The sequence below is a fragment of the Tetranychus urticae genome, chromosome 1 (genome assembly GCF_039701765.1).
Source record: "Tetranychus urticae isolate SD_2017Ah chromosome 1, NJAU_TeUrti_SD_1.0, whole genome shotgun sequence".
Taxonomy (NCBI): Eukaryota; Metazoa; Arthropoda; class Arachnida; order Trombidiformes; family Tetranychidae; genus Tetranychus; species Tetranychus urticae.
The window spans coordinates 10,858,554-10,876,629 of NC_142958.1; the positions used below are offsets into that span (position 1 = coordinate 10,858,554).

Here is an 18,076-nt window from a genome sequence, read left to right on the forward strand (position 1 = left end):
CCTTACAACAAAGGTACGAGCAAACGAAAACCAAACTTTGAAATATTTCCCTTGTAAGATGTTCCATTTCTATCAAAGTTGTCAAATCTAACAATTTGTTAGTAACAAAGAATAACGGTAGAAACATAGCTAAAATTCAGATCGGCTATTAAAAAAACATGGTCGAAATCTCATTAAAATTGAAAATATTTGAAAGAACCGCTTAAACTTTTAAGGTCTAGACATTGTAAAATAATCCACTAGTTTCACGGATATCTTTTTTATAAACGCCATCTACTATACGTAAGATGCTTAATAATACCATTGGTAATATAGTAGACGGCGCTAATCAAAAATTAACTTAAGCGGGAAACTAGTGTATAAGCCCGCCCCTTATGAAAAACAAGTGTATGATCATAAGATGGGTGGGATCATGCAGTTGTCTGTTTTAGAATTATCATTTTCAAAACGCCAGCTATCCTCAAATAAGACGCTGCTTATAAAATTAACTCGTAAACCATCCCTTTAGAATTCGTCATTTTTTTAAGTTTTTCTGTGTTTTATGTGTTGACGCAACTATAATGAATAAAGAAGATCAAAACTGCGATGATAAATTGAAGATTGTGAATAGAAATCGAGAATATAATGTTTCTAAAAAGTTCATTTGTTCAATTGTGCCTTACTTTGAGAAAATGTTTTGTTGTGATTTGTTGGAATCAAAGGAAAACAAAGTGGAATTAGATTTCGACGAACATGTCTTCGATTCTATCCTCAGTTGGATTCACACAGGATTATTCATGATTCAAGTGGAATATATAATCAGTTTTTATGAAGCAGCTGATTACTTGATGATCAATGATCGTCTTTACGAACCCTGTTTGTCATATTTCCATGAAAACTTTACCTTGGAATATCTTCCAGCTGTTTTATCGCAAGTTACCAAAGTTTCTAAATTACTTAGTTCAGGAACAATTGAAAACTTCATCTGTCGCCACTTCTTGAAGATCGCTAACACGAATGTTTTCTTGGATTACCCAGTTGAGACAATTGAAGCTATTCTAAAATTAGATTTGGTTGTTGACTCTGAATATCGAATTTTCGAATCAATCATGAAATGGATAAACAAGAAAGCAGATTTTAGAAAACGCTTACTTCCACAGCTATTGAAATGTATTCGTTGGTCTTTCATGGATCCTGTCAATTTAACTAAATTAAAGGATAACGATTTAATCAAGACTTTGAATAATTTTAATTCAATTGTCCTGTCTAGTGTTAAATCTGATATCAATCGCAGTAAACAAAACTTCTTCATTTCTATTCATCAAATAGATAATTCAAGGTTAAGAATAATTATTTTTGATCATGAATTATTCTGTATTCCGATTGGTGATTTTACACAAAATGATAAAATGTCATCAGACTTTATTCATGGAGAACATGTTACAGATATTCTGTATGACTCTGGTACAAAAGGTATTCGAGTTGACTGGGCCAAAAAGACATTTCGATGGCACAACTTCAAAGTGGCTGGTAAAACCTATTATACTCAGATTGCTGAGTTGATCTCGAAGTTTGCTAATAAATCTAGGTATGTCAAATATTTTCATAACCTCTATTCTGTTAAGATTGACTTACATTGCTAGTGAATTGAAGCGTTTACAATGATTCGCTTGAACTTCAAATTCAATCGAAATAATTTACTAAAAATTTATTAGTTTGCGTTATCCAGATCAAAAGTATCTAATATTAGATAATTATATATAAACTATATATATACTAAACTATGTATGTACTAATAAATATTCAGCGCGCTTCATTTTTAATATTCAATGAATCAATCTCGATAATTTATATTTTGAATGAAACCAGTAGTTTCCATTCAATAAGCTAATTGCTTTTCTGGAATTTAATTCTACCCTCATTCTTTAGACGTTTTATCTGTTATTTGGAAGATATAAATGCAAAATCGACAACATCGATTTCCAGGGATGAGTATGTGTTTCTTGAAGCTAATGCTATCAATGATTTCATACTGATTGGTAAAACTAAAGACGAAAAGAAATGGTTCGGTTCTTTTTATGGTTACCATCGAGATTGGCTCAAAATTTATAAAGACCATCAACGCTCTTTTCATGCCACTGTTTTGGACAATGTTGTTTATATATTGACAAAGGATCTAGAATTTATCCAATTTAATTATGAAACTAAATGCTTCAATAAGGCTGAACCATTCAAAGGCGAAAAATGGGATTTCAATGATTTAATCTTGACTTCTCATCAAACAGGAGATCATAAAGTGATTTTGGTTAATAAATCATCTGGCAAAATTTATGTTTTCTGCACCAAGCAGAAAAAATGGCTTTTAAATCAAAAATATCAAATCATGAGCGTATATGCCACTTCCAAAGATTCTCGAGCTAATTTGAATAAGTTAATTACTTTCACCTCAACATTCTTACCCATTCAAAATATCAATCCTTTGTATACACAATCCCAAAGCTCCGAACGAAGCGCCGAACGAAGCGCCGAACGAAGCGCCAAAAGAGCCGAACCAATAGAGAGAAGAACCTCAAATAGAGCAAAAAAACCCAAAAAATATTACATTGCTTAGATTTGCCCGAAATGAAAAAACTTATTTAAATATTGTCTCATATTGTACATTGTATCTCTAATGATTCCAACTTAAAGTTTAATACATATCCATAGTTGAATCTTGTCTTTTATTTCTATCACTTACAGTATAAATAAGAGTATAACCAGTGCAAGTGCAGTATAAGCATATACTTTGCAGTATAAGCACGAGCAAAAGAAAATCAAACAAATGTGGAATACTTTCCAATAAGATGTTACATTTTATCAAAAGTTGTCAAATTTAACGAAGAATTGTGATAACGAAAGCTACCATTCAGATTGGCTACTACGAAAAAATCAGCAAAACTAAAGCAATCTTATAAAATATCGAAAATATTGGAAAAAAGCTAACATTTGTATAGTGCAGCCATTGCCATTATAAGCCAACCCTTATGAAAAACAATTGTAAGATTGCTATAAATACAGTTGTCTATCTTATGCTTGGTCATTCTCGGAACACCAACTCTTCGTATCCTAAGATAAGACGCTATTTTTTCAACAAAAGTTTGTGCTTTCATCTAATAAATTATTCAGAGTTCTCTAGCCTATTTAGTTTTAATGTTATAAATATTCTCGTCCACAAAACGCTTAAAAATTTATTGGATTTTCTAAGTTTTTGTGTTTTTTCATCTGAACGGAACTAAAATGAAAAAAGAAGATGAAAATTGTGATGATAAATTGAAAATTGTGAATAGAAACCGTCAATATTATGTCTCTAAAAAGTTCATCTGCTCGTCTGTGCCTTACTTTGAAAAAATGTGTTTCAGTGATTTGTTGAAATCAGAAGTAAACAAAGTGGAACTCGATTTTGATGAACATATTTTCGATTCTATCCTTAGTTGGATTCACAGAGGATTATTCATCATGCAAATGGATCATGTGATCCGTTTTTATGAAGCAGCTGATTACTTGATGATCAATGAACGTCTTCATGAACCCTGTTTGTCATATTTCCATGAAAACTTTACCATTGAATATCTTCCAACTGTTTTATCTCAAGTTACAAAAGGGTGTAAGTTGATTGATTCAGGATCAATTGAAAACTTCATCTGTCGCCACTTCTTGAAGATCGCGTCTACTGACATTTTTTTGAATTACCCAGTTGAGACAATTGAAGCTATTCTAAAATTAGATTTAGTTGTTAACTCTGAATATCAAATTTTTGAATCAATCAAGAAATGGATTAATAAAAACTCAGATTTTATGGAAGGATTATTTCCACAGCTATTGAAATGTATTCGTTGGTCTTTCATGTTTCCTGTCGATTTACATAAATTGAAGGATAACGAAATAATCAAGTCTTCGAATAACATTGACTCAACTATCCCGTCTAGTAAATCTGATATTGATCGCAGTAAACAAAATTTCTTCGTCTCTGTACATCGAATAGATGATTCAAGATTAAGAATAAATGTTTTCGATAAAGAATTATTCTGTTTGCCGATCGGTGATTTTACACTAAACAATGGGATGTCACTTGCATTGATTCATGGTGAACATGCTTCAGATATTTTATTTGATTCTGGAAGAAAAGGTATTCGAGTTGATTGGATGAAAAAGACATTTCGAAGGCACGACTTCAAAGTTGCTGGTAAAACTTATTATAGTCAGATTAACGAGTCGATTCTCAAGTTCCCAACTGATTCCAGGTATGTCAAATGTTATGATAATTTCTATTCTGTATAGATCGATTCGTTCGATTCGATTTGATTTGTTTGTAATATTAAACTTTAATGAGATCGAAACACTTCACTGAAAATTGATGAATTTTCAAAATTCAATTCAATTTTTAGTATTAATCAAGCTAATAAATATCCAACGATCTTAATTTTTCATATTAAGTGAATCAATCTCTTTCAATGTAACAATTAGTTTTAATTCAATTGTTTTTCTTCAATTTTATTTTATCCTTCTTCAGCAGATCTTTTATCTGTTATTTGGAAAACTCAAATACTAAAATGCCTACCAAATCGGTGCTATGGGATGAGTTCGTGTTTCTTGAAGCTAATACCATCAATGATTTCATACTGATTGGCAAAAATAAAGACGAGCCGAAATGGTTTGGTTCTTTTTATGGTTACCATCGAGATTGGCTCAAAATTTATAAAGACCACCAACGCTCTTTCCATGCCACTGTTTTGGACAATGTTGTTTATATATTGACAAAGAATCTCGAATTTATCCAGTTTAATTATCAAACTAAATGCTTCAATAAGACTGAACCATTCAAAGGCGAAAAATGGAATTTCAATGATTTAATCTTGACTTCTCATCAAACAAATGACGATAAAGTATATCTGGTTAATAAATTGTCCGGAAAAATTTCATTTTTCTGCATCAATCAGAAGAAATGGATTAAGAAGCTTCAGATCATGAATACCTATTCTGTTAACGCCGGTCGATTGATCGCCTTCACTTCAACATTTCTATCCTTAAAAAAAATCAAACCTCTGTATAATCAGAACTTTTCTTAACTTGGTAATGAGTATGTGTCATTTTGTCGAGCAATATTCAACCGTTGAAAAATCAGGCAAGGTTTTTAGATGATTTAAATCTAATTAGATAATTATGTTCATTCATTCATCTAATAGAAATCAACATCAATTCACCAACTCTATCATTTCAAAGCATCTACAAGTACCACAGCTCACGTATCTCATGTGTTTTGACACTTCCAACATGATATCAAAATAAAAATATTGTTTGCTTAATATTTCAGATTCATTGTTTTTTAAATTCAATGGATCAGGAAGTTTCTCTAACAATCTAATTTCAGATAGTCAATTAATGTGCGAGAATTAATTATACATGTATTACTCAGATTACACTCAGTGAACTGTTTAATGATGAAAATCTGGATTTCGAACATTTACGCTTCACACCAAACAGACAACAGCAAAGTTATGTTAACTGCTAGTAGCCTCGTATTTCAAATACTCGATCATTCATCTTATTAGTTTCACTCGCTACTTGATACAGTCAAATACTTTTTGATTTTCCCCATTTGTATTATATTTCCATTTATTTCCATACGATACTTGATTGGCTGCTTAACATTTGGCTATTTTAAGCGTAACTGATTTTAGGTTCATTTATTTGAAGGAAAGGTATGGCTGTACGTCATATTCACTGTGGAGTGGTTCATATTTTTGTATCTTAGTGATACTTATGAGGTTTACAATGTAACATGAAGAGGGAGAGGATTCAGTACATAGTTTAAAGATATTAGGTCGAGCAAAGCATTTTTGATGTGAGAATAAAAAGGAAAAACGAATGAATTAAAAGGGTAAAAGGAAGGAGATTGCTGTGAAATATTGATAGATTTTAAGATCTTTATTTGAACGTTGTTTAGGGATTGCCTATTTTCGCAAAAAGTACAAAAGTGTTTCTAACTGATATTTGACAAGCAATGAGTGACTGTTTATAATAATTACAGCCCAAGGATTGGTTCATCGTAACGACCTCTTCTCTCTCACTGAGACGTCTCACCAAAAGAAAGCCAAATAAGGAAAAGGTACAACACTATTACTCTTTTACAAATCAGTCTTGCATGTATGTAATGTCATTATCTTTGCTGTTGTTTTAATATAAGAATAAAAATAAAAGTTTTTTGTTTTCATGTGATTCTTTTCCACAAAAATTGGAGATGAGTGTATTACTAGATCAGAATTGTGGTGAAAAATTCAAAATTGTGAATAGAAACCTCGAATATAATGTTTCTAAAAAGTTAATTTGCTCAATTGTTCCTTATTTTAAGACTATGTTTCAAAGCGACTCATTGGAATCAAAGGAAAACAAAGTTGAACTGGATTTCGATGAACGTGTTTTCGACTCTATCCTTGGTTGGGTTCATTCAGGATTATTCATCATACAAATGGATTATGTGATCAGTTTTTACGATGCAGTTGATTATTTTATGTTAAATTAATCTCTTTCTAAGCCTTGTTTTGACTACTTCCATGAAAATTTCACCATTGAGTACCTTCCAGTTATTTTACCTCAAGTCACCAAAGTGTCCAAATTGATAAATTCAAGATCTATGGAAAATTTAATTTGTCGCCATTTCTTGCAGATTGTAAACACTGATATTTTCTTGGATTATCCAGTTGAGATCGTTGCATCTATTCTCAAACTAGACTTAATGGTCTACTCTGAACTTCAGATATTTGAATCAATCATGAAATGGGCGAATAAGGACACAGAATCTAGAAACGAATTGATTCCACAGCTACTCAATCATGTTCGTTGGCCTTTCATGGATAAAGATGATATAACCAAATTGCAAAATGATGAATACATCAGTTCTTTGACTAATTTTGTATCAATTATCTGTGCAAATGTTAAAACTGAACACAGAAACCGAAGCAAGCAAAACGGTTTCGTTTCAATGCATCGGATCGATGCTTCAAATGTCAGAGTGAATGTGTTTGATGATGAATTTCGCTGTTTACCGCTTGGTGATTTTACTCAAGACGATTCAATGTCACTTGAATTTGTTCCTGAAGAACAGGCTTCAGATATTTTATTTGATTCTGGAATAAAAGGAGTTCGAATTGATTGGGTTAAAAAGACTTTTCGATGGCTCGACTTCAAAGTTGCTGGTAAAACTTACTACAGTCGACTCGGTAAATTCATTTGCAAGTATTCGAATAAACTCAGGTATGTGCTCATGATTAATCTTTTTTTCAATGTCAGTTTGAATTCATATTTGTTTTCACCTCTTACTTTAGCACCTCTTCCTGTTATTTGCATGACAAAGATGCCAAACTTTCTGAGTTGGTACGAAGTGATGAGTTTGTATTCCTTGAAGCTAATGGTAAATTCATTTTGGTTGGTAGATCAAAATCCGAGAGAAAGTGGTTTGGTTTCTTTCCTGTTAAAAATCCAACTTGGTTCAACATCTTTAAAGAAAATCGTAATATGACTTTCCATGCCACTGTTTTAGACAATACTGTTTACATATTGACAAAGGAACTCGAATTTATCCGATACAATTACGTAGATAAATGCGGCAGTAAGAGTGAACCATTCAAAGACGAAAAGATGGATTTCAATGAGTTGGGCTTGACTTCTCATCAAACAGGAGACGATAAAGTATTCCTGGTCGATAAATCATCTGGCAAGATTTATGTTTTCTGCACCAAGCAGAAAAAATGGCTTTTAAATCAAAAATATCAAATCATGAGCGTAAATGTCACTTCCAAAGATCCTCGTGCTAATGTGAATAAGTTAATTGCCTTCACCTCAACATTCCTACCCATTCAAAATATCAACCCTTTGTATACACAATCCCAAAGCCTGAAAAGAGCCGAAGCAATAGAAAGAAGAACCGCAGATAATGTAAAAAAATTCAAAGCATAATAAATTGCTTAGATTTGTGATCCATGCCCGGAATGTTTCCAAAAAACATGTTTAATTATCGTCTCATCATGAACATATCTCGAATGATTCCAACTTCATGACAGCGATACATTCTTAAGAAAATTCATTGTTTCACGTCAATATTGATTTTAGACTATGACTTAACTGAATTTAAATGAGTCAGTAAGCTGAACATTCAGAATTCATTCCTTCGCCATTTGATTTGACTTATCTAGTTTTGATAGTTAGTCGTGTAATTGAATTCGTTAAACGTGTAAAATTGAATTTCAATTATTCAATCTTTGATCTTTGCTTGTGAATAGAAAAATATTAGACCTCAATAGTAAATTCAATCTTTTCTGGTTAAAGATTCAAAGATAAAGTGTTAATTTAAACCATAACCCACTGTCAACCAGCGGTTAAAAAACGGCATTTGTTTTGCTTTTTTTGGTAAAATAAAGCGATACATGTCATCGATATCGATAGTATCGTCTATCTTTAAGAAAAAATTCATTACAAGTCTAACCTCATTTAATATTATCAGTTTTTTGAATTCAATCTCTTATTTTTTTATCAACTGTCTTTAATTCTGAGAGCTTTAAGTGACCTTCGATAGTGAATTCAATCCGGAACTTTTAATTCTAGAAACTTAAAAATGAACGAAATGTATTTACAGCATTATGTGTACATATGTAATATCTTCGTTTCCATCATTAGATCAATTAAAAAAACATAAAACTTGAGAAGGTTAAAATAAACGGTTTTCAATTTTTCTGGTTAATTTTCTGGTTAAAGATTTAAAGATAAGATAAAGTGTTTGTGAGTTGAAAAATATTTTAAGCCACGCCTTTATAAACCCAACATCTCACTTATTTAACATATGTAACATAAGTTATGCTTGCCATTAAATGGTCAATGTGCAAAGAGCATAAGATTACTTTTAGGCAAAAACACAGTTATTAATTTTTTGGTTTTCTGTAGTAAATAAATATTGTATTTTGTGTAAACCCATTTAAACATCTCCTATTACCTTCTAATCATCTAAACCTACAGCAAAATCACTGATTTTTCGAAGCCTTTTGTGATTTCAATTGATCGAAATTATGGAAACTATGAGTGAATATTTCGATTGTGATGACGAGTTAAAAATTGTAAACAGAAAAAGAGAATATTATGTCTCTAAAAAGTTCATCTGTTCAGTTGTGCCTTATTTTGAGAAAATGTTTTGCTGCGATTTGTTGGAATCCATGGAAAACAAAGTGGAACTGAATTTTGATGAACAAGTCTTCAATTCTATCATGGATTGGATTCATTCGGAATCGTTTACCATTAAAGTTGAATATGTGATCAATTTTTACGAAGTAGCTGATTATTTGATGATAAATGATCGTTTGTTTGAACCTTGTCTCTCTTATTTCCATGAAAATTTCACCATTAGACATCTTCCATCTGTTTTACCGCAAGTCACTAAAGTGTCTAAATTGATCAGCTCAGGATCCATTGAAAACATAATCTGTCGCCATTTCTTGTCAATCCTCAATACGGAAATTTTTTTGGATTATCCAGTTGAAACGGTTGAAGCTATTCTCAAATTGGATTTGGTGGTTTACTCAGAATTTCAAATATTTGAATCGATCGTGAAATGGGTCGCTAAAAAGGTTACTAGAAGAAGATTTTTTATGCAATTATTAAATTGTGTTCGCTGGCGTTTCATGGATCTTAATGATCTACGTAGAGTGGTAAATCATGAATTTGTCAAGACTTTGGCAAATTATAAATCAGCTATCACTAACACTGTCGAATATGAATTCGATCGTAGTCACCAAAGATTCTTCATTTCAATTCACCAAAAAGATGACGTAACTTTGCAAATAAAAGTGCTTGACAATGATTTTCTTTGTCTTACGATTGGTGATTTCACTCAAGACGATTCTATTTCACTTGAATTTGTCCATGATGAACATACTTCAGATATTTTATTTGATTCTGGAACAAGAGGAGTTCGAATTAATTGGCATAAAAAGTCATATCGATGGCTCGACTTCAAAGTAGCTGGTAAAACTTACTACAGTCAATTATCCAAATTCATAGTAATGTGCCCTACGCAACCAAGGTATGTTCATCATTTTACCATCAATATTTCAGTAAAGTCTTCTTTTTTTGTAGAGTTTAAGTTTTCTTTTCATTTATTCTCCCCCACACTTTAGTGCCTTTGACTGTTATTTGGAATTCAACGATAAAAAACTTGATACGCCAGTCTACAGTGATGATTGTTTGCTCCTTGAATCTAATGGTAAATTCATTTTGATTGGTAAAACTCAATCCTATCAATGGTGGTTCGTTCTTTTTCCAGTTAGAGATCCATGTTATTTCAGAAACTATAAAGACTATAGACAATCTTTCCGTGCCACTGTTATTGACAAAGCTGTTTATATATTGAAAAATGATCTGGAATTCATTCAATTCAATATTGAAACTAAATACCTCAACAAGAGCAAACCGTTCAGTGACGAAAAATTGGATTTCAATGATTTAATCTTAACTTCCCATCAAACAGGAGACGATAAAGTATTTCTGATTAATAAGTCATCTGGAAAAATTCATGTTTTCTGTATCAGTAAGAATGAGTGGTCTGAATCGTATCGGGTAATGGATGTTAATCTTGTTTCTGATAGCTCAAAGATCCCTGTTAAAAAGTTGATTACCTTCACTTCAGCCCTTTTACCGATGAAAAATATCAAACCGTTGAACAAGCAATGCTTTTATCAAGCTGCACATTTGCCAGCACCATGTGAGAATGTCATTAAAGAATAGCTGATTTAAGCATTTTCAAAGGTTCATTTCGATATTATTGTTAATCAATAAATAAAGTTAAAATCTCTTACTTCTTTGTTTCATTTAACTGAACTCTTTGATTCTAAAAATCTTATCTGTAATAAAAAAGCCAACTCACTATAACTATATAATTTTTGCCCAATCACACGGGTCCTGCTTCAACTCACACCAGGCATTCCACACCGAAGAATCGGTTACTCTTTCCACAAACTCTTGTTACTCTTCAAACAGTAAAAACAGAAAAGCAGATTATTCAACATTAATACAGTGGAGTCAGAAACTAACTAATTGTAAGTTGAAATAAGCGCTCTTAAATAAAAATGATGTAATAATGGGTTTAACCTCGTCAGATTTACCCAAAGAGTAAGGTAACCTTACTCTTTGAGGATTTACCTCTTTTTTCAAAACTATTGTTTAGCTTGTTTAATAAAATAACTAACGCATGTATTAAGTTTAACAGAAATTGATATTAATAAAGATCGAGATAGAGTCAAAACTTTGCCTGCAAATAAAGTGTATAAATTATTTTGATCAGTCCCGTTAATTGACCCCTAATGTAATTAATTGTTAATTTGCAGCTAATGAAAATCAATTTTTATTTAAAACTTGCATAAAAATTCAAAAACCGCAGACTTAAAACAAACCAATCATCGTAAGGATTGTTTTGATTTCTGGACTCTTGTTGCTACATTGTGATTAAGTCACACACTTCCTTTACTCTTTGGTCTCACATGTGTTTAAATCTTGCTTATACCAAAGAGCTAATATTTGTTATGCCGAATGAAAATCTAATACCCTCCTTTGGTGATATCATCGTGTTTTGAATTCATTGATTTCTTATGTCTAATTAAACCTTTTGAGTTTGAAGTATTTCATTGTGATTTTTTGACGACCATAGCCGCCATGGATAAAGAAGATGGAAATAATGAGAAATTGAAAATTATAAATAGAAAAAGGAAATATAATGTTTCCAAAAAGCTCATTTGTTCATCTGTACCTTACTTCGAGAAAATGTTTTGCTGCGATTTATTGGAATCTAAAAGAAGCAAGGTGGAGCTAGATTTTGATGAACATGTATTCGATGCTATCCTCGATTGGATTCACTCGGAATCATTCTTCCTCCAAATGGAAAATGTTATTAGTTTTTACGAAGCAGCTGATTATTTGATGATAAATGAACGTTTGTTTCAACCTTGTTTGGCCTTTTTCCACGAAAATTTCACCATTAAACATCTACCAGTTGTGCTACCTCAAGTTACCAGAGTGTCTAAAATCTTAACTTCTGGAGCTATTAACAACATAATTTGTCGCTATTTTTTGATGATCGCCAATACGGAAATTTTCTTGAATTATCCAGTTGAGACAGTTGAAGCTATTCTCAAATTAGATTTGATGGTTTACTCTGAATATCAAATTTTGGAATCAATCATGAAATGGGTGAATGAATATGTCAAATCTCGAAAAGAACTACTTCCACAACTATTGGAATGTGTTCGTTGGTCTTTCATGGATCCTGATGATATTTGTAAGGTAAAGGCTAATGAATTAATCAAGATGCTGCCTAATTTCGACGCAGTTACTTTCGAAAATGATGAAACTGGCTTCGATCGCAGCAAACAAAACTTCTTTGTTTCTATTCATCAAAGAGATACATCAACACTAAGAATAAAAGCGTTTGATGATGACTTTTTTTGTTTCACGATTGGTGATTTTACTCAAGATGATTCTATGTCACTTAAATTCATTCATGGAGAACACATTTCAGATATTTTATTTGATTCTGGAACAAAAGGAGTTCGAATTGATTGGGTTAAGAAGACATTTCGATGGCTCGACTTCAAAGTTGCCGGTAAAACTTACTACAGTGACTTAATTAAATTCCTGGTAAAGTTTTCAGATAATCTCAGGTATGTAAGTTAATTAATCACACTAGTAGTCTTGTGGTTTTAGTAACATTCTCCTGTTTCTTCTGTTATGATTCTTTTATACACTGCATATACTGCATTTCATCCAGATAAACATTTATTAGCGTAATTGCATCTGCATAATCTTATTCAAAGTTATCTCATAGGCTTTTCATTCTTGATTTTTAAATACTGTAAAATACTTGTAAATGTTTCGACGCTTGAAGAATGCTTTTCGACACTCACAGGTCCAACCTTATTCAAGAGACATTTTCATTTCATTAAAAATTTCTCGATGATATGCTGCTATTCAAAATAATTCTCGCAGCTTTTAAGGTTAGATCTAACTTGAGAAAATCTTTAAAATCTCGAAAGTATGAAATTTGATTGAATTATTTGTTCTAATTTTATCTTACCTCATTCTTCAGTTATAACTCCTGCTGTTTAGACGACAAAGATGTAAAGCTTCCTGCTTCAATTTCCAGTGAAGATAGACTGCTTCTTGAATCTAATGGTAAAACCATTTTGATTGGTAAAACTCTCGACAAGATGAAGTGGTTTGGTCTATTCCCAGCTAAACATAAAAGTTGGTTCAATGGTTATAGAGATCGAAAAACCTATTTTCAAGCTACTGTTTTGGACAATGTTGTTTACATATTGACGAAGGATCTCGAATTTATTCAATTTGATCGAGAAACTAAATGTTTCGACAAGAGGGAACCATTCAAAGACGAAAAATGGGATTTCAATGATTTAATCTTGACTTCTCATCAAACAAACGATGACAAAGTTATTTTGGTCAACAAGAGATCTGGAAAAGTGCATATTTTTTGTCTTGATGAGGATGAATGGATTGAAAAATATTGTATCATGAATGTAAACTTTTGTTCCAACAATTCTGGTTCTTCTATTGCTAAGCTGATTGCCTTCACTTCTACATTTTTACCAATGAACGTTATTGAACCTCTGTATGAGCATAGCGCTGATTGACTCTGAGCTACCATATGTACCATACTGTTCCGCTTTAATTTAAGTTTCAAATTTTCCATAAAATTATTCGTATTTAAAATATTTTCTCAGTCATTAAATATAGCTGATGCCCACGGAATACAAACTCATCGAACTCTTCCATTTTAACAGATCTCAGCTTTAATACACAATGGCAAATTTTTAATGTTTTAAAATTTCATTTTTACAATGCAATTTTACAATGGATTCATTACTCACAATGAAAACCTTGGCGAATATCATGTTTATTAGTTTTTTATTTTGAGACAACTAATCCTTATTTTGTGCAAAGTATCTTATTAATATTTCGATTGAAGCAATAAGAAGGAGTCTTGCATTAACTGCAGCACTCTGGACATTCGATCACAACATTGAAACTAATTTTTCATGAAAATGGTGATCATATTGCGCTCAATCAAAGAACGAAAGTCAAATCTGTCCCTTGAGTTTTATTAAAATTTCAAAAGCAGATAGACATTCAATGGTCAGATTAACTTTTCGATTGTAATTATAGAATGTAAGATATCAACTTTCTATGTCTACTTTTTGTGCATTGATTTTGAGCCTATGGCAGAGCATGCATCAGGATATGAAATATGGATAAATAAGATGTTCTGTCTGATTAATCTTCATAAATCCCTCCTGGTACTCGACTTGATAATGCCTGTTTACAATTATTGATGTTTGTTATCAAGATACATGTACATTGACTGCAATGTTTTGAAACTAATTCAAAATGAAATTGCGACAGTAAGACTAGACTCACAGGTAACATTTGACCATTAAAATATAATGGGATATAATATAAATATAAATTTTTAAAAATATTTTGAAAATAATAAGCCAATTTTGATAAACAATTGTGAAGTTATGTTACGAACAAGTGTGTAAAAGTCTGATAACTCTTTATTTCAGTGAAAACAGTGGTTTAGCTTCTCATCGAGATTTTGAAATATCGCAAAAAGGGCGAAATTTTGCATCAAAATTGTTAAGATGAATCCACTTAATTTACCTCAACTGAAGTCGATTGAAAGGTTCTCGTTCACTTCAAAGCTAAATTTAATGAAAAATTATTAAAAATCGATTTTTCAACAACAACAAAAGATTGTTTTTACTCACGACTTTACAATTTTCTATCAAAATTGGCTTATTTTGCCCAAAATATTTTTAAAAAGTGTTAACTGTTATGTATTTTAATGGTCAAATGGTGCCTGTGAGTCTAGTCTTACTGTCGCAATTTAATTTTGAATAATTAGTCCTAAACATTAGGAGTCATACCTTACTTTAAACAGGTAACTACTGAAATGTGTATTCTTACCACAACTGTTAAATACAAACGCACTGAATAACGTCTATGATACAGTCAAACCTCAACTGTTGAGGCAATGGGAATCCTCCATTGCTATTATAAAAAGTAATGAAAAGTTCATAGTCACTAGTTCACTTGTCTTTGGTCTCGTAGTAACAAAAAAGACAGAAACATTTAAAATGACCGTTACTTTCAATAAGCTCCGCCCTTAGTAAACCCAGCCCTAAATAATATGAAATAGTGACGACATTAGAGAGAAGTTTGTTTAAGTGAATTCCTCCAACTTAATCTCCGTTTTTGACATCAATATTTTTGAATATTTTTGAATATTTTTACTTACTTGAACTTGCAATTTTCTTGAGTTTAATTAAAGTTATTAAAAGTGTTAGATTTGCAGTTTTTTGCAATTTCTTCTCTGTTTCAATCACCATGGCGAATAATGTTGAAAATTGTGAAAAAGTATTGATTATTAATCGGAAAAGGAAATATCGTGTTCCTAAAAAACAACTCTTATCAGTGCCATATTTTGAGAAAATGTTTAGCAGTGATTGTGTGGAATCGCAAGAAAACAAAGTTAAACTGGATTTTGATGAACGTGTTTTCGATTCTATCATTAGCTGGATTCTTTCTGGGCAGTTCAATATTCGAATGGAATATGCAATCAGTTTTTATGAAGCAGCTGATTACTTGATGATAAATGAGCGCTTTTTAGAGCCATGTCTTTCTCATTTCCTCGAAAATTTCACCATTGAAAATATTCCAGTTTTGCTACCACAAGTCACTAAAGTGTCTAAATTTTTTACTTCTGGAGTTATCAACAACATTTGTAGGCATTTCTTGATGATCACCAACACGGATATTTTCTTGAATTATCCAGTTGAGACAGTTGAAGCTATTCTCAAATTGGATTTGATGGTCCACTCTGAATATCAAATCTTTGAATCAATTATGAAATGGGTGTATGAAGATGTTGAATCTCGAAAAGAACTACTTCCACGATTACTGGCCTGTGTTCGTTGGGCTTTCATGGATCATGATGATATTTGTAAGATAAAGAATAATGAATTAATCAAGGCTCTACCGAATTTCGATGAAATTATTTCGTCCAATGGTGAATGTGCATTCGACCGAAGTGATCAAAGCTTTTTTCTCACTATCCACCAAAAAGCTGATGCAACATTGTTAATAAAAATACTAAATAGTGATTTCATTTGTTTATCGATTGGTGATTTCACTCAAGACGATTCTATATCACTTGAATTTGTCAATGAAGACCATGTTTCTGATATCCTCTTTGATTCTGGAACAAAAGGTATCCGAATTGATTGGATTAAAAAGACGTTTCGATGGCTTGACTTCAAAGGCAAGGTCAAGACTTACTACAGCAACTTAATTAAATTCCTGGTAGAGTTTTCAGATAATCTCAAGTATGTTGAATTATTCAATCTTAAATATTAGCCTTTCACTAAATCACATTCTTTTATTATGTTTACGCTTGAAGTTTTCGGACTATTGTGTATGCATGAACGTGTTTTTCATTCATTATCATTCATATATCTATTATATCTAATAACATAAATTTTTCCCGATTTGCCTCCTTTTTTAGCTACCTTTGCTGCTACCTAGAAGATGCAGACAAAGACATTCCTGAAACAATTTTCCCTGAAGAGGAACTGCTCCTTGAATCTAATGGTGTATTCATTTTAATTGGTAAAACTAAATGCGAAAAACAGTGGTTTGGTCTTTTTCCAGTTGCCAAGCACAGTTGGTTCAATGATTTTAGAGACCAAAAACATTCGTTCCATGCCACTGTCTTGGACAATACTGTTTATATCTTGACAAAAGACCTCGAATTTATTCAGTATGATTATGAAACTCAATGCTTCGAAAAGAATGATGAATTGAAAGAGGAAAAATTCAAATTCAATGATTTAATACTAATCTCTCATAAAAAAAATGATGAAGTAATTTTGGTCAACAAGGCATCTGGAAAAGTTTATGTTTTCTGTTCAGATGAAGAAAAGTGGATCGAGAAATTCAGAATAATGAATATCAACTTATGTACAGATAGCTCCGGTTCTGATATTGATAAGCTAGTTGCTTTTACATCCACGTTTTTACCGATGCAGTTCATAGAGCCTTTGTATTATGAGAGTAGCGAAGATTCAATTTTAACTACCGACTGAACTCACAATCAAATTCTTGTTTATTTCATATTTTATTTTCCTTATTTTAAATTGATATGTAACATGTAAAATATTTTCATTGTGATTGAAGAAACAAATAATTAACTGACGCTTCGTACGCTGAAAATTCTATGTGCTTGGTTGAAACATTGATACCAATTTTTGTAAATAATGATTAAATGTTCACTTAAATTTCAAAAAAATTTACTATTCAAACCATACTGACCTTTGTCTCATTCAATCTAACCCTTTCATTCGGTCCAAAATGCAAAAAACACATCGATTTGGTTCTTTGTAGTTCAACAAGAGCAGTCCAGCAATAATATCTCTTGCTCCTTGTCACTTCTAAATTTCATTAAAATGCAATTAACTCAGTAATACAACTGAACATTTTTAATTTTCAGTTCTAATGATAGAAGAATGATTCGAGTCTTTATTGAGACAATGCACCAGAATGGAAGTAGCCTGAATAGTGTAAAAGTATGCTGTGGTTTCATGATTCTGCTCATGATTATTCTTAACATGATATGATTTTTCTCATGACAGTGCTACAGCGTATTTTTCACTTGTTGCAGTAAAAGAATCAAAAATCGCCATTGACAAATTACAACACGCATTTAATGTATTCTGAGTTTAACCTTCATTAAATGTATTATGTGTTTTGGATCAGTGGATTATCATAACTATCATAAATGGATTAATATTATTTAATTAGCAATCATGTTGAGTAGCAAGAATTATTTTGTCAATTCAAACATAAATTAAATTCAAAGTCTGCAAAAAAACAAAAAAAGAACCCAGATAATGATGTAATAATATCCAAGTTTACATGATCATGAGATCAGCTTAGCAAACCGTAACCT

The 18,076-nt window shown here is 31.6% G+C and overlaps 5 protein-coding genes across 7 annotated transcripts; all 5 read left to right on the forward strand.

The window, feature by feature from the left end:
- The first annotated feature begins 306 nt into the window (after positions 1-306).
- On the forward strand, positions 307-2,684 carry LOC149094566 (uncharacterized). The gene is made up of 2 exons (XM_015927683.3): positions 307-1,567; positions 1,909-2,684. The coding sequence occupies exons 1-2, from the start codon at positions 561-563 to the stop codon at positions 2,588-2,590; spliced, it is 1,689 nt and encodes a 562-aa protein (XP_015783169.2). The 5' UTR covers positions 307-560; the 3' UTR covers positions 2,591-2,684.
- An 87-nt stretch (positions 2,685-2,771) lies between these two features.
- Positions 2,772-5,321, forward strand: LOC107360999 (kelch-like protein 40). Of its 2 annotated transcripts, none has more exons than XM_089270273.1 (2): positions 2,772-4,259; positions 4,532-5,321. In XM_089270273.1, exons 1-2 carry the CDS (start codon positions 3,256-3,258, stop codon positions 5,082-5,084), a joined length of 1,557 nt encoding a protein of 518 aa, XP_089126399.1. In that variant the 5' UTR covers positions 2,772-3,255; the 3' UTR covers positions 5,085-5,321. The 2 variants fall into 2 exon arrangements, with proteins under 2 accessions (XP_089126399.1, XP_089126398.1); XM_089270272.1 differs by having other exon boundaries at positions 2,773-4,259; positions 4,529-5,321.
- Positions 5,322-5,874: 553 nt separating this feature from the next.
- On the forward strand, positions 5,875-10,855 carry LOC107361311 (uncharacterized). Of its 2 annotated transcripts, XM_089268424.1 has the most exons (3): positions 5,875-7,269; positions 7,341-10,084; positions 10,179-10,855. In XM_089268424.1, the coding sequence occupies exons 1-2, from the start codon at positions 6,650-6,652 to the stop codon at positions 7,969-7,971; spliced, it is 1,251 nt and encodes a 416-aa protein (XP_089124550.1). In that variant the 5' UTR covers positions 5,875-6,649; the 3' UTR covers positions 7,972-10,084; positions 10,179-10,855. The 2 variants fall into 2 exon arrangements, with proteins under 2 accessions (XP_089124550.1, XP_015783603.1); XM_015928117.3 differs by lacking the exon at positions 5,875-7,269 and having other exon boundaries at positions 8,833-10,084.
- Positions 10,856-11,465: 610 nt separating this feature from the next.
- LOC107361312 (uncharacterized) lies at positions 11,466-13,779 on the forward strand. The gene is made up of 2 exons (XM_015928118.3): positions 11,466-12,713; positions 13,139-13,779. The coding sequence occupies exons 1-2, from the start codon at positions 11,710-11,712 to the stop codon at positions 13,698-13,700; spliced, it is 1,566 nt and encodes a 521-aa protein (XP_015783604.2). The 5' UTR covers positions 11,466-11,709; the 3' UTR covers positions 13,701-13,779.
- Positions 13,780-14,597: 818 nt separating this feature from the next.
- On the forward strand, positions 14,598-17,434 carry LOC107361313 (uncharacterized). The gene is made up of 2 exons (XM_015928119.3): positions 14,598-16,454; positions 16,634-17,434. Exons 1-2 carry the CDS (start codon positions 15,457-15,459, stop codon positions 17,211-17,213), a joined length of 1,578 nt encoding a protein of 525 aa, XP_015783605.2. The 5' UTR covers positions 14,598-15,456; the 3' UTR covers positions 17,214-17,434.
- Positions 17,435-18,076: the final 642 nt, after the last annotated feature.

Bases quoted from the DNA above. Each gene is read 5' to 3' on its own strand.
- LOC149094566 (XM_015927683.3), top strand. From the start codon at position 561: ATGAATAAAGAAGATCAAAACTGCGATGATAAATTGAAGATTGTGAAT. The intron at 1,568-1,908 runs GTATGTCAAATA...CTCATTCTTTAG, and splicing joins AAGTTTGCTAATAAATCTAG to ACGTTTTATCTGTTATTTGG.
- LOC107360999 (XM_089270272.1), top strand. From the start codon at position 3,256: ATGAAAAAAGAAGATGAAAATTGTGATGATAAATTGAAAATTGTGAAT. The intron at 4,260-4,528 runs GTATGTCAAATG...ATCCTTCTTCAG, and splicing joins AAGTTCCCAACTGATTCCAG to CAGATCTTTTATCTGTTATT.
- LOC107361312 (XM_015928118.3), top strand. From the start codon at position 11,710: ATGGATAAAGAAGATGGAAATAATGAGAAATTGAAAATTATAAATAGA. The intron at 12,714-13,138 runs GTATGTAAGTTA...CTCATTCTTCAG, and splicing joins AAGTTTTCAGATAATCTCAG to TTATAACTCCTGCTGTTTAG.
- LOC107361311 (XM_015928117.3), top strand. From the start codon at position 9,075: ATGGAAACTATGAGTGAATATTTCGATTGTGATGACGAGTTAAAAATT. The intron at 10,085-10,178 runs GTATGTTCATCA...CCCACACTTTAG, and splicing joins ATGTGCCCTACGCAACCAAG to TGCCTTTGACTGTTATTTGG.
- LOC107361313 (XM_015928119.3), top strand. From the start codon at position 15,457: ATGGCGAATAATGTTGAAAATTGTGAAAAAGTATTGATTATTAATCGG. The intron at 16,455-16,633 runs GTATGTTGAATT...CTCCTTTTTTAG, and splicing joins GAGTTTTCAGATAATCTCAA to CTACCTTTGCTGCTACCTAG.